Source organism: Sander vitreus, chromosome 15, assembly GCF_031162955.1.
Source record: "Sander vitreus isolate 19-12246 chromosome 15, sanVit1, whole genome shotgun sequence".
Lineage (NCBI taxonomy): Eukaryota > Metazoa > Chordata > Actinopteri > Perciformes > Percidae > Sander > Sander vitreus.
The window spans coordinates 14,469,891-14,482,792 of NC_135869.1; the positions used below are offsets into that span (position 1 = coordinate 14,469,891).

The following is a 12,902-nucleotide window of genomic DNA, read 5'->3' on the forward strand; positions in this document are numbered from 1 at the left end:
GCTTTTAACATAGGAGAGACTTTCATGCACGCATTCATGATAACCTTCCCTGAAGGCCAAAGCAGTTCTATTATTATATATAAACCCTCCAAAGCTCTTAACCATTGAGATGTATTACTGTATTACTGTTTAGCTTGAGGATGTGTTATATATTAAATATGAAAATAAATTGTAATACATACATCAAAAATTCCCGAACTGTTATCAAATTCCCCAAGTGATTCATCTGATCCTAAAAGTTAGTTAGTGGGTTAATAAATAAGAAAATAAGAAAACATGTTTGGAATTGCTTTACTTACAAATTAAAGTTCCAACAATGTCCACAGAAACATTAGTATTTTTTCAGTGTCCCTCCTGAACTCATTGGCTAAATTTGATTTGATTATTATCTCTCTCAGCAGACAATGGTTTCACTCACTACATATCAAGCCATGGTAAAGATTAATGCAAATGCAAAGGTCACTGCTTTATTTGAAGGCTGATTTGGATGCATGTGCAGTGATCAATGTTGCTTTAGGTTTATTTGTCAGGGATCATCCTGATTATGCACAGATTGGGAATAGATTACCAGGCGCTGCAGCCTCCCTCCATACCTTGGCTCTGCAATCTTTTTTTTCTGCAGTGAAGAGTGAACATTAAAGTGAATGTGGAGGAGGAGTCCTCACTAGGGGGAGAGAGGTGGGGGGCGGAAGAGAGGAGGGGGAGGTGTAGAAAGAGTAAGATACCAGTAACACAGGCAGATAGCGAGGTATACACTGGGAGAAGAGAGGCTTCGGTGTAAAGAGTATGAGCATCTTAACAGAGCAGGTCTGCTGGGAGTCTCGCTCCTAATCTGAGAGGAAGCTTTGGATACTGTCCACCCATCATCAGCCTGGTAGGTTTATCATAGTGCATCTTCCTGATCTGCATGCTGATTCTGCTGGAATAGAAATGCTGGAAAGAACATTTGCAATTCAAATTTATGACACAAAATCAGCATTTTCCTTGTAATCATTTTATTGTAAGATGCATAAGCTGGTTGACTGATATCTAAAGTTAACACCTGCCAGATGAAGCTTTAACATCATGAGTCTTATTATCTTGCTTGTTGATAAAGATGCGACATATGGTCATGTTTGTTGTCTTATCTGTGCCATGCTCGTCATATTTTAATGCTGAACACTCTCCTGTGAAAATAGAGATGTTTTCCCACAGAGTCTGGTTAAGGCTGTGCAACTGTACATCCCCATCACCCTCCTCCTCCTCCTCTCTGGTTTTGCTGTTTTCATTACATATTGATTGATTTCCAATAACTCTAATTGTACCCTCACAAACGTCACACTGAGCTCAGCCAAAGTCTGTAAATTCCACCACCTGTCAGGTCCCACATGCTCTATTACCAGTTTACAAAGCTCCTGTATGTCTATCCCTGTTTGCTCTGATCCATCCTGAGACTTATGCGCATGTTCTGGCTGGAGTCATAGCCCTGATATCCCATTGCAGTCAAAATGTAATATCAATTCAGAGTGTCTTCCCTAGTGGGAAGAACGGGGAAGAAGCCTCAACATGAAAGAAGCTGCTGAAGTCATGCATTGACACAGAGGAGATTTCTCTGCAGCATCAACCACCCGATGCTATAACCCTGCCTCTTTACAGGGTTAATAAGAGCACATTCCCACCATCTCCACTTTAGAGTGTCATTTATTTGCCATTGACTGGGATCAGTGTTACCTCTTAATTTTGTTCTGTCCTGATTCTGATTTTACCGATAGATCGGCAGCAGAGTGTACTCAAAGGATGTTGAAAATGTAATAATGTTTAATAATTCATTTTAGGCTGGTTATTGCTGAGATTTGAGGAATGAGTATGAAAAAGTATGAAAGCCTAATGATGACTTCACTACATATCAGTTTTTAATGGTCCATATTTACCTAAGTTTAATTCCCTTTTAATTTGGCTTTACTGTCGTAAAAAGACAACACATGTGATTGATTTCTTTCATCATTTCTGGCAAGACTCCAAACTTCCAAAATAAAATCTACTCTGTCCATCTACAAGTTGCTTTGCTGCAGTCTGAGCTTCTCAGTGTTGCTATGTCAATTCAGCTTCATGAGTTTTATTAATCATCACATTTGTATGTGATGGGGCATTAATTAATCATGCATGCGGCATGTCTTTATGTAAGGCTGTTAATTTAGGTATAATTACCAACCTTCATTCATGCTTCTTTAGTTCAATTCGGATCAAGCTACATTCTTGCTTTAGGGTGATTCCTTGAAACATAATTTGATGGTTGTAGCCTGAGCTTGGCATACATGGTGTTATCAAATATGTGGGTTGTTTCCTTTTTTCATGAAAGGAAATCGCAAGCACAACACAAAATACCTGGTGTTAACCAATAATATATCAGAATTGGATTGCCGTTTTCTCTACTGCTGCTCAATTTGGGTTTTGCTTCCACACGAAAAGTCTCAGACAAAGGTGCCTTTTCTAAACGAAGGCCACTGTTTGAAGGTGATGTAACGTGAAGTTCTTTCGATATAGGAGTCTACACTTGAACCAGATACGCTGCATCTGCTACCAGCTGCCCATCATTACTTCAAAAGCTTCTGAATGGCAGTTGGTCTGTATTGTAATTTACGGTGTGCAGGAGCTTGCTTTTCACAACCCTTAAGAAATGAAAGCAGTTATAATGTGAGATGTGAACATTTTGAAAAAATATATTATTAACATCCAATCCAATCCAATTGATCAAATCATATAGTACTAAATAGTTTTGTCATGCAATGTCCTAATTCAGATATGGTTCAGTTCCATAGATACCAATTCTTAACAAACAACACACTGATGAACAATGTGGAACATATCCAAACACAAAGGGTCAGCTGCTCATTAAAGATGGGCTTGTGTGTCATTCTCTCCACTGTGGCTCATCACGTTCACCATCAAGAGCACCTCTTTACTTTCAAGCCTCAATTTTGCACCACTTGCCAGTCTGAGAGTGCATGCTGACGTCATTAGAGACATCCCTTTCATGAAACTACAACACGCCTGTAGCTCTAACGTGATGTTATTACTGGTCAGATATTGACCATTGAGATGAATCACTGCTCAACGTGCATGGATGATGTGTTCTTGGCTGAAAGCAAATATCCCCCAGCTGAGATGGACTTCTGCTCTTCTTCTTTTCAGAGTGAATGGTAAGTGGACCAACCACTGTCATGATAGTGGCTTAGTCCACCTTGTAGTTCATATTTAAAGCCAACAAATCTCTGCAGTGTATACATGACTAAATATCAGAAAAGCATTACATCTTTAAAGTAGATTATCTTTTCTCATGGTGTTAATATAACATCATGCCTTTTGAAAAAAAGTGTGAATTTAGCGTTACCAATTTTATTAATCCAGTAACATCTCCAGTTAAATTCAATTCAATTCAATTCAATTCAATTTTATTTATAGTGTCAAATCATAACAGGAATTATCTCAGGACACTTTACAGACAGAGTAGGTCTAGACCACACTCTATAATTTACAAGGACCCAACAATTCCAGTGATTCCCCCAAGAGCATGCATGAATGCGTAAGTGCGACAGTGGCGAGGAAAAACTCCCTTTTAGGAAGAAACCTCGGACAGACCCAGGCTCTTGGTAGGCGGTGTCTGACGGTGCCGGTTGGGGGTATGATGAACAATGGCAATAATAGGCACAATGAGGATATTGTAATAGTTATAATAGTTCATGGTGTTGTAGAGCACAGCAGGTCGTGTGGCAGGGCGTTGGCTGGACATAGCAAGTCGGAGCCGGGCATTGCATTGCGTAGCAGGGTGTAATAGGGCACAGCAGGGCATAGGGCAGGACCACGGCGACAGCTGCCACCATGAAGTAGGTGCCATCATGATCCAAGATGTTGATGCTGGGCGGAAAAAGAACATAAGGACTCCGGGGAATAAGCTCCCCGGAGCTATGTTAGTAACAAGCATTTCTGTGACACGAATACACACAGATGGAATGAGAGAGGAGAGAAAGCTCAGTGTGTCCAAGGAGGTACCCCGGTAGTCTAGAACTATAAATGCATAACTAAGAGCTGCAGAGAAGGGGAGATAGCGAGGCTGTGTTCCGTGATTGTGGCTACACTCCTTCCCCCCGCGGGTCTAGGCTAACGCTGCGACTCATTACTCCCTAAGTATATGTAAGCTTTCTATGGGGAGAAGCAGAGATGGGTGGGGGTGCGCCATGATTGTGGCTACACACCCATCCTCGCCGGTCTAGGCGTACGCTGCAACTCCTCATACCCTAAATATAGTAGGCTTTCTATGAAGAGAAGCCGAGGTAGGGAGGCGGTGCGTCGTGACTGTGGCTACACACCTTCCCCCTACACACCTTCCCTCGCCGGTCTAGGCGAACACTGCAAGTCCTTACTCCCTAACTGTAAGCTTTATCGAAGAGGAGAGTTTTAAGTTTACTCTTAAAGGTGGTGACGGTGTCTGCCCCCCGAACCCAGACTGGGAGCTGGTTCCACAGGAGAGGAGCCTGATAGCTAAAGGCTCTGGCTCCCATTCTACTTTTAGAGACTCTAGGAACCACAAGTAACTCTGCATTCTGGGAGCGCAGTGCTCTAGTGGGACAATAAGGTACTATGAGCTCTTCAAGATATGATGGTGCTTGACCATTTAGAGCCTTGTAGGTCAGGAGAAGTATTTTAAATTCAATCCTGGATTTTACAGGAAGCCAATGCAGAGAAGCCAACACAGGAGAAAAGTGATCTCCCCTCTTAGTTCTTGTCAGAACAGCGCTGCAGCATTCTGGATCAGCTGGAGAGTCCTAAGAGTTTTATTTGGGCATCCTGATAATAGGGAGTTACAATAATCCAGCCTGGAAGTAACAAATGCATGTACTAGTTTTTCAGCATCGTTTTGAGACAGGATGTTCCTAATTTTGGCAATGTTACGAAGGTGAAAAAAGGCTGTTCTTGAGGTTTGTTTTAAGTGGGCGTTAAAGGATATATCCTGATCAAAAATAACTCCTAGATTTCTGACAGTAGTGCTGGAGGCCATGGCAATGCCATCTAGAGTAATTATATCTTGGGATAAAGATGTTCGGAGGTGTTTAGGGCCCAGCACAATAACCTCAGTTTTGTTTGAGTTTAACATCAGGAAATTATAGGTCATCCATGATTTGATATCTCTAATGCATACTTGAAGTTTGGCTAACTGACTGGTCTCGTCTGGCTTGATTGATAGGTATAATTGGGTGTCATCCACATAACAGTGAAAGTTAATTGAATGTTTCCTAATAATATTGCCTAGAGGAAGCATATACAAGGAGAAAAGAATTGGTCCAAGCACCGAGCCTTGAGGAAGCCATGGCTGACTTTAGCGTACTTGGAGGATTTATCATTGATATTAACAAATTGAGATCGATCAGAGAAATGGGACTTAAACCAGCTTAGTGCGATTCCTTTAATGCCAACTAAATGTTCCAGTCTCTGTAAAAGGATGGTATGGTCAATAGTGTTGAATGCAGCACTAAGATCTAATAAGACAAGTCCTTTGTCAGCAGCAATTAGAAGGTCGTTAGTAATTTTCACCAGTGCCATCTCTGTGCTATGATGCTTTCTAAATCCTGACTGAAAGTCCTCAAATAGACTATTGCTGTGTAGAAAATCACATAACTGATTAGCGACTACTTTCTCAAGGATCTTGGAGAGAAAGGGAAGGTTAGATATAGGTCTATAGTTGGCTAAGACGTCAGGATCGAGGGTGGGTTTTTTCAGAAGAGGTTTTATCACAGCTACTTTAAATGACTGTGGTACATAACCTGTTAATAAAGACATATTGATCATATCTAGTAATGAAGTGTTAACCACAGATAACGCTTCTTTAAGTAGCCTTGTTGGGATGGGGTCTAATAAACAGGTAGATGGCTTTGCTGAAAAGACCTTTAGCATTAATTGTTGATGGTCTATTGGAAAAAAGCAGTCTAAGTATATGTCAGGTCCTGTCGTTCTTTCTAGCACTCCTGCACTCAAAAGTGAACCTTTTGAAGTTAAGGGCAAAAGGTGATGAATTCCATCCCTAATTGTTATAATTTTATCATTAAAGAAACTCATGAAGTCGTCACTACTAAGAGCTAGGGGAATAGATGGCTTGGGAAATTGAACTGCATTGCAACCTTACTTATTCCCAGGACACATCCGACAATACGCCACCAGCCAATTAAAACCAGCCTCACATTCTTGTTTTATCAATACTCAACTGGGGATTAATTGGACAAAGAAATCTTCTGGTGCATGCAGTTTTTTTTGTATGATTTTAGAAGTTGCAATGACTGACTCATCATTAAACCCCCTCAGGGTGAACTAATTTGTCATTGTATTAACATTAACCACCAGCGCATGAGCCATGTCTTTAAGAGAAGGGTAAGAAATATAACATTATTCATAGTTGATGTGATTTAAGATTTCCAAGAAGACCTGGTAAAAAAAAAAAGCTATAGGACAGTGATTATAATTTGTTTGATACATGTATCTTCTCTCTTCTCTTATTTCAGAATTGCAAAATGTCTGACTTTGAGGATTTCAGCAAGCCAGGAGGGCAGGCAAATGTATCTGAAAGCTACCAGCTGAACCCCACCAGTGTGATTGTGTCAGTGGTCTTCTCCCTCATCTTCCTGCTGGGCACCATTGGCAACAGCCTGGTGCTCGCTGTGCTTCTGCGGAGCGGGCAGTTGGGATACAACACAACCAATCTGTTCATACTCAACCTGAGCGTGGCCGACTTCTTCTTCATCATCTTCTGCGTTCCTTTCCAAGCCACCATCTACTCTCTGGAGGGCTGGGTGTTTGGTTCATTTATGTGCAAAGTGGTCCACTTCTTCATCAACCTCACCATGTATGCCAGCAGCTTCACACTCGCTGCTGTCTCTGTTGACAGGTATGTAGTATCTGTCATTCCCAGAAGAGAAAATATTTAATTGTGCACATAAATACACAACAGCATATTATACAACACAGCAAATACTTACTTTAAAAAAACCAACATTATTCCACGTATAGCCTACCTACCAGTCTCATATGTGATATGATAAACACCCTTTGCTTCCTGTTGCAAAACATTGTTGCTAGGGCTGCAACTATCGTGATGATAATTTCCATTATTAATTCATCTGTCAGTCATTTTTGCAATTAATTTTTTAATCCAGTGATTCCCAAGGGGTACTACTAATAGTAGAACAATTGCTGTCTTCTTGATACTCTCACAAGCTTTGGCTATGATGAAATCTTTGATCAGCCTCTCTGAAAGCAGAACATTAACCAGATATTATCATAGAAATGAAAAAAATAAAACTTGTTGTCAAATGCAAACATCTACATGTTGCTGCATGACCCAACAGTATTTATGTCACATGTATCCCCCTAGATGGGAGATGAGTTTTTACTTATGTATTATTATTATTATTTCATTATATTTGTTTGTTCTTGTTGAGAGACTAGGGGTGTAGCACGGAGAAGAATGGTGCTTTAAAACCAAAAACATCTAGCAGGTGTCAATTGACAGAAGAATAGACAGACATATTTAAGCTTAACAGAAGCACCCACTAAACTGTAAGCGTCATACTTACACCTTCTCCAGAACTGATTAATGAGTTCTGATTAATGAGTTCTTATATGGATTTATAGGTGCATTATATTCTTTGGTGTGATTCCTTCAAGATAAAACCACACCTATTGATGATGCATCTTCCTGTAACCTTTATATCAGTTCCTGCTATAAATATGAGCAATAAATACCTGCCTTCTGTGTTCTGACCGACACCCCGCAGAGATAATCACATCATTTCCTAAGCCAGCTATCAAACAAAAACATTACTATATACACGAGATAACAGTCACCTACCTAAAGTCTGTCCCCTCAGGTAAAATAATTCGGTGATACTCATTTTCAAACAATAACTTTATGTTAAACAAATATAATAGGATAAAAAAGGTATGTTCTCTTCTCTAGCTTGTAAATGTGACATAAAGACCATTAGGTCATACAGCAACATGTAGATGTGTGCGTCTGGTTTTAAAGTGTGTTACCCTTGCATGTATTCTCAGTGATGGTGTTACTGGGAATCATATTTGTGTCTCCTTATTAGTATGAACAGGTTTTATAAGACAGCAAAGCCTCAAAAAATCAATATGGAAGGCTGTAAGGAAGCTTTTATTCAAGTCCTTCTTTCAGGTGCATTTAATAATTCATCACAAATGTTATTTTTCTCATCTGAAGATGAAAAACAACTCTGGGAACATGAAGAAAAGGAAGACCCCAGAGGTACACATTAATGAAATTAGTCAAAGACCCGTAAGACCTTACAGAGACGCTGCATCTGTAATTGACCATCTTATGAGAGAATCAGTTACCCTGGCTGAAAATGACATCCTTCACAGAGTAAGCGCTAAGCCATCATTATAGTTGTTGGGCAACATCATCAGCTCAGTCAATATGGACAGAATCGGTGTGCAGCTGCCCTCTGCAGCAGACACCCTCTGCTCACACTGGCTGTGTTTACACTTTAGAGGATTCAATAGATTTTTCAGCCTGCCAGCCAGACGTTTCCTCCCCGGTCTGGAAAAGAGCAGGGACATCCGAGTCGGGATGTTAATGGATTTCTGCTTTTTTCCTCCTCAGTTCCTGTGTAAGAAGTAAAGAAAAGGCAGCAGCTTACAGTTACACTTCAGACCAGGAATCCCCAGCAGGAATTAAATCACAGCTCAGCTTGAATGAACAGCAGCACACACTCAGTCTTTTATAAGTATTTGCTTCTGCAGTGAGCCGCCCACAGGCAGATAATACGTTTAATGTGATTTCATGCCAGAGAAATATCCCATGTGAAAATGATTCAATATAAGACAAAATAATTTGGTATTATTGCTTCTAATCAGGTGGTTAATTTATACAAATACTTAACTATATAACTGAGGTAACAGTACAAAAACAGCACAAGATAATATGATGCAGAGTTATTCATGCCTTCAACTCCTGGAAATATGAAGAAAATGTATTGAGAGAATTTTTAACCTCTGTGTTTACACACACATCTGTTGAGGCTGCAGTTATAGTTAATATATATACATCTGAAGTTGCAAGACTGACTCATCATTAAACCCCCTCGGAGTGAACTCATTAATATATATATATATATATATATATATATATATATATATATATATATATATATATATACTGCCCTGCAAAGGCAAAAGGCAGTAACTTTGTTTTTGGTCGAAAATGAGTTAATGATATTTTTGGTACATTCAAGACATCCTTTATCATGTGGACAAGGCAGAACACCATAACACCAGTAACTGCTCTTTGACTTTGTTTTAGAATACTCAATTTGAATTATGGTACAGGATATCAATAAGTACAGTAAATGGCAATGGCAAAGTAATTGTAAATCATCAGACATATAGGCCATGATCACTACATTTTATAGACGTGTTACTATAATGATTTTTTAAATGGTGATCAGCAACAAATCATTGATAATTTGGAAGTTACTGCCTTTTGCCTTGACTTGACCTTTCACTTTTTGCAGACAATACAAAGGCAGAGTACAGTAACTTCAAAATAGAGGTCAAAAGTCAAGTCTGAGCTCAAGATTTTTTTATGAAGATACATTGCATCTAATTGCCAGATTTCCAGTGTCCTACCTATAATTCATTTGGTTGGACAACAAAAAAACTAAAGTAATTTTTCTCAGTTCCACACTCTGGCGAGTTAAGGTCTTTTGCCTTTGTAGGGCAGTATATATATATATATAAGGTACAAGGTATCTGTAATATCCCCGAAGGGCAATTCGGTTTACAGCCAACAGTAGGCTACATAGACAGCTAGCACACTAAGAGAAACAACATAAAAAAATACAAGAGTTACATTTTAAGAAAATCATTCACAATTCTAATGGCAGCAGGAATAAATGTATATACCTGTGCATTGCGGTTCATGTCTATATTTGGGCAAAAAATTGAGCCAGTGTTACATTTGGAAAGAAAATACTGAAACAGCATCTGGATTGAGCCAGTTGGTTGTGAAGTGGGGGATACTTTGAAATTCAGCCATGGCTCCATTTCCCAGATAATGTGGTGATTTTGTATTTTGTTCAACAGATGTTTCCCAGTCTGATTTTCTACATTTTAGAGTAATTCAGCAAAACATTTAGAATCCAATCAAAAACATGAAAAGCCAAGCATTTTGAACAGACTGTTCATCAGCTCATGCTTTCTTACAAACAACTGAGTAATGTCTGAGTACTTGTCCCAGCCACTGAGCCTCCATTTCTGTCAAGTAGGTTTAAGGCGCTCTTTTCCCTTCATGTTGAACATTAAGTGTCTTTGGCCTCATTTCAGTGAGGTTTTTCAAAGACCAGAGAGGCCTGTAATTCTTGAGAGCTATGGCTGACATGTCCAGTAAATGCAGATGTTGAGGACATGGATTTGCAGCTTAACCCAGAATCCCTGCCTCAGGGAAAGGAAGCTGCAATACCTCACATACTCCGTGTCCATCAGAGAACATGAGCTCATAAAGCAGCATGTTGAATATGGTGAATGCAGCTTTACATGTTCAAAGAGGAACAAACCAGGTGACGATGAGGCAATAACTTTAGCAATAATAAATGAAAAGCAGTGTGGTGTCAGATTATTAAAAGAGGTCGGTGCCATAAAAACATCAGGCTCTTTCTTCATTATACCACGTGATGTGTGGTGGGATTTGCTCCTTTATCGCCTACCTTCTCAGCAACATTGAAAGCACAGCACAAGGCACAGTCATGTTCTGTGCTATTGTCATGGTTTCACCAAGCAATGCATGCACGGTCAGAACCTATTGAAAATCCTACAAATATTTTTGTGCGGATGAAACAGCCAGTATGCCATATTTTCCTGAGGTACGAAAGAAATGATTATGTTTGGAATGTGATCCACAACTGAAATGTACATTTCAACTTTCCACATTTAGTCACAGCTTCATTTATCCCAAATTAACTTCTGAGAGTAGACACCTCGAAAAATATCTCACTCAATCACAATTTGTATTCGCATGTAAAGAGGACATTGTAATGGGTTGTAAAGTAAAACAAAACAAACAATCTAATAAACCCATGGATTTATTTCCAAATTTTCAATATATTTACAAGTGCTAAAAATGGTGGATTTTGATTCATGAGAGTTTCTTGAAGCCACCTCTCTCTCTCTCTCTCTCTCTCTCTCTCTCTCTCTCTCTCTCTCTCCATCAGCCAGTCAAAAGATTGAGGAGCAATCTGCACCAGCATGGCCTAAAAACATAGCATTCAATGGCTACCGAACTAATAAACTGTATTACTTTATAGCGTAATAATATTTGTTATATATATGTTCTTTCTGTAAATACAGATTTCTGTTCCCAAGTTTAGACTTTATTACGACACTTTAATTATGACGACTTGCACTCTTTCGGCCTATAATTATCACACTGGCTCAGTATGTTCACTAATTATCTTGTTCCATGTGGTTTGGATCACATGTCATTGTGTGATTTGTTCTCTTTGTAGGTATCTGGCCATTCGTTACCCACTGCGCTCCAGAGAGCTACGGACCCCGTGTAACGCAGTGGTTGCCATGGTGATAATCTGGGGTCTCTCTCTGGTTTTTGCGGGTCCTTATCTCAGCTACTACGACCTTATCGATTACGCCAACAGTACTGTGTGCATCCCTGGCTGGGAGGAGCAGAACAGGAAGGTGCTGGACACGTGCACCTTCCTAGTCGGCTATGTCATCCCCGTGCTGATTGTGAGTCTCTCGTACACTCGCACCATCAAGTATCTGTGGACGGCTGTCGACCCTCTGGACGGCATGTCAGAATCCAAGAGGGCCAAACGCAAAGTCACCAAAATGATCATCATTGTCACCGTGCTTTTCTGCATCTGCTGGCTGCCGTACCATGTGGTGATCTTGTGCTACCTGTACGGAGACTTTCCTTTCAATCAGACCACCTATGCCTTCAGGCTTCTCTCTCACTGCATGGCCTACGCCAACTCTTGTGTCAACCCTATCGTGTACGCTCTGGTGTCTAAGCACTTTCGGAAAGGCTTCAAGAAAGTGTTCAGCTGCATCCTCAGTAAAAATGGGAGAAATAAGGTCCATGTGGTTCATGTAGCCAACACTGTGCCCGGGTTTGAAGCAGGCTCCACTGAGGTGTCGCAGATGAACGAGGAGAACATACGACAGAATGAGTGTGAAATGATAAACAGGCGGATTGTAGAGCCAAGAGAAGCCACAGTGACACTGAATTTGCCATTTCAACGGCAGACTTGACAAGTGATTCAGCTTTGCTGACAGGCTCAGTACAGATTGCCTTATGCGAAAGACATTGCAGCTACTAGAAATGTGTTAACTTCTCATCATGACATTCATAGTTTTGGTGGCAAACAGGAGATGAGATCAAATGAAACATGAAACGTTCATTTGCAAACAGATATCTCAGTTTTTCGTTATTTTACTAAATCATGTTATTTTGTCTTCAATCCAGGGAATACCATTCAAAATTGTTGTCAGGTTGTTTTGATAACAGATCTCAATTTTTTCATAAATCACATTTTTTTTATTGTGCACTCAAGGGAATATCAATACTAGTGTTGGTTCATTAATTTTTGTTTTTTATTTTTAGAATGGCTTTTATCCGTTTTTAACAAATGAACTCTTCATTGTTACACAGATAAATAGTGTTAATGTGTATACGGTGAGTCCACGGTGAGTCCACAACCAAAAATGTGTTTGTTTCATCATTTTTGTCAAGTACTTACACCCCTAATGCTCCATAAACAGATATACACAGTCAGAAAGGTTTGTTAGTTGTGCTTAAAGTGAAAAATTCTCAGTATTTCCTGTTTCCACCATTTGCC

General features: G+C 39.8%; 1 protein-coding gene across 1 annotated transcript; it reads left to right on the forward strand.

The window, feature by feature from the left end:
- The first annotated feature begins 6,539 nt into the window (after positions 1-6,539).
- On the forward strand, positions 6,540-12,315 carry galr2b (galanin receptor 2b). The gene is made up of 2 exons (XM_078270089.1): positions 6,540-6,913; positions 11,553-12,315. The coding sequence occupies exons 1-2, from the start codon at positions 6,540-6,542 to the stop codon at positions 12,313-12,315; spliced, it is 1,137 nt and encodes a 378-aa protein (XP_078126215.1).
- The last annotated feature ends 587 nt before the right edge of the window (positions 12,316-12,902 follow it).

Bases quoted from the DNA above. Each gene is read 5' to 3' on its own strand.
- galr2b (XM_078270089.1), top strand. From the start codon at position 6,540: ATGTCTGACTTTGAGGATTTCAGCAAGCCAGGAGGGCAGGCAAATGTA. The intron at 6,914-11,552 runs GTATGTAGTATC...TTCTCTTTGTAG, and splicing joins GCTGCTGTCTCTGTTGACAG to GTATCTGGCCATTCGTTACC.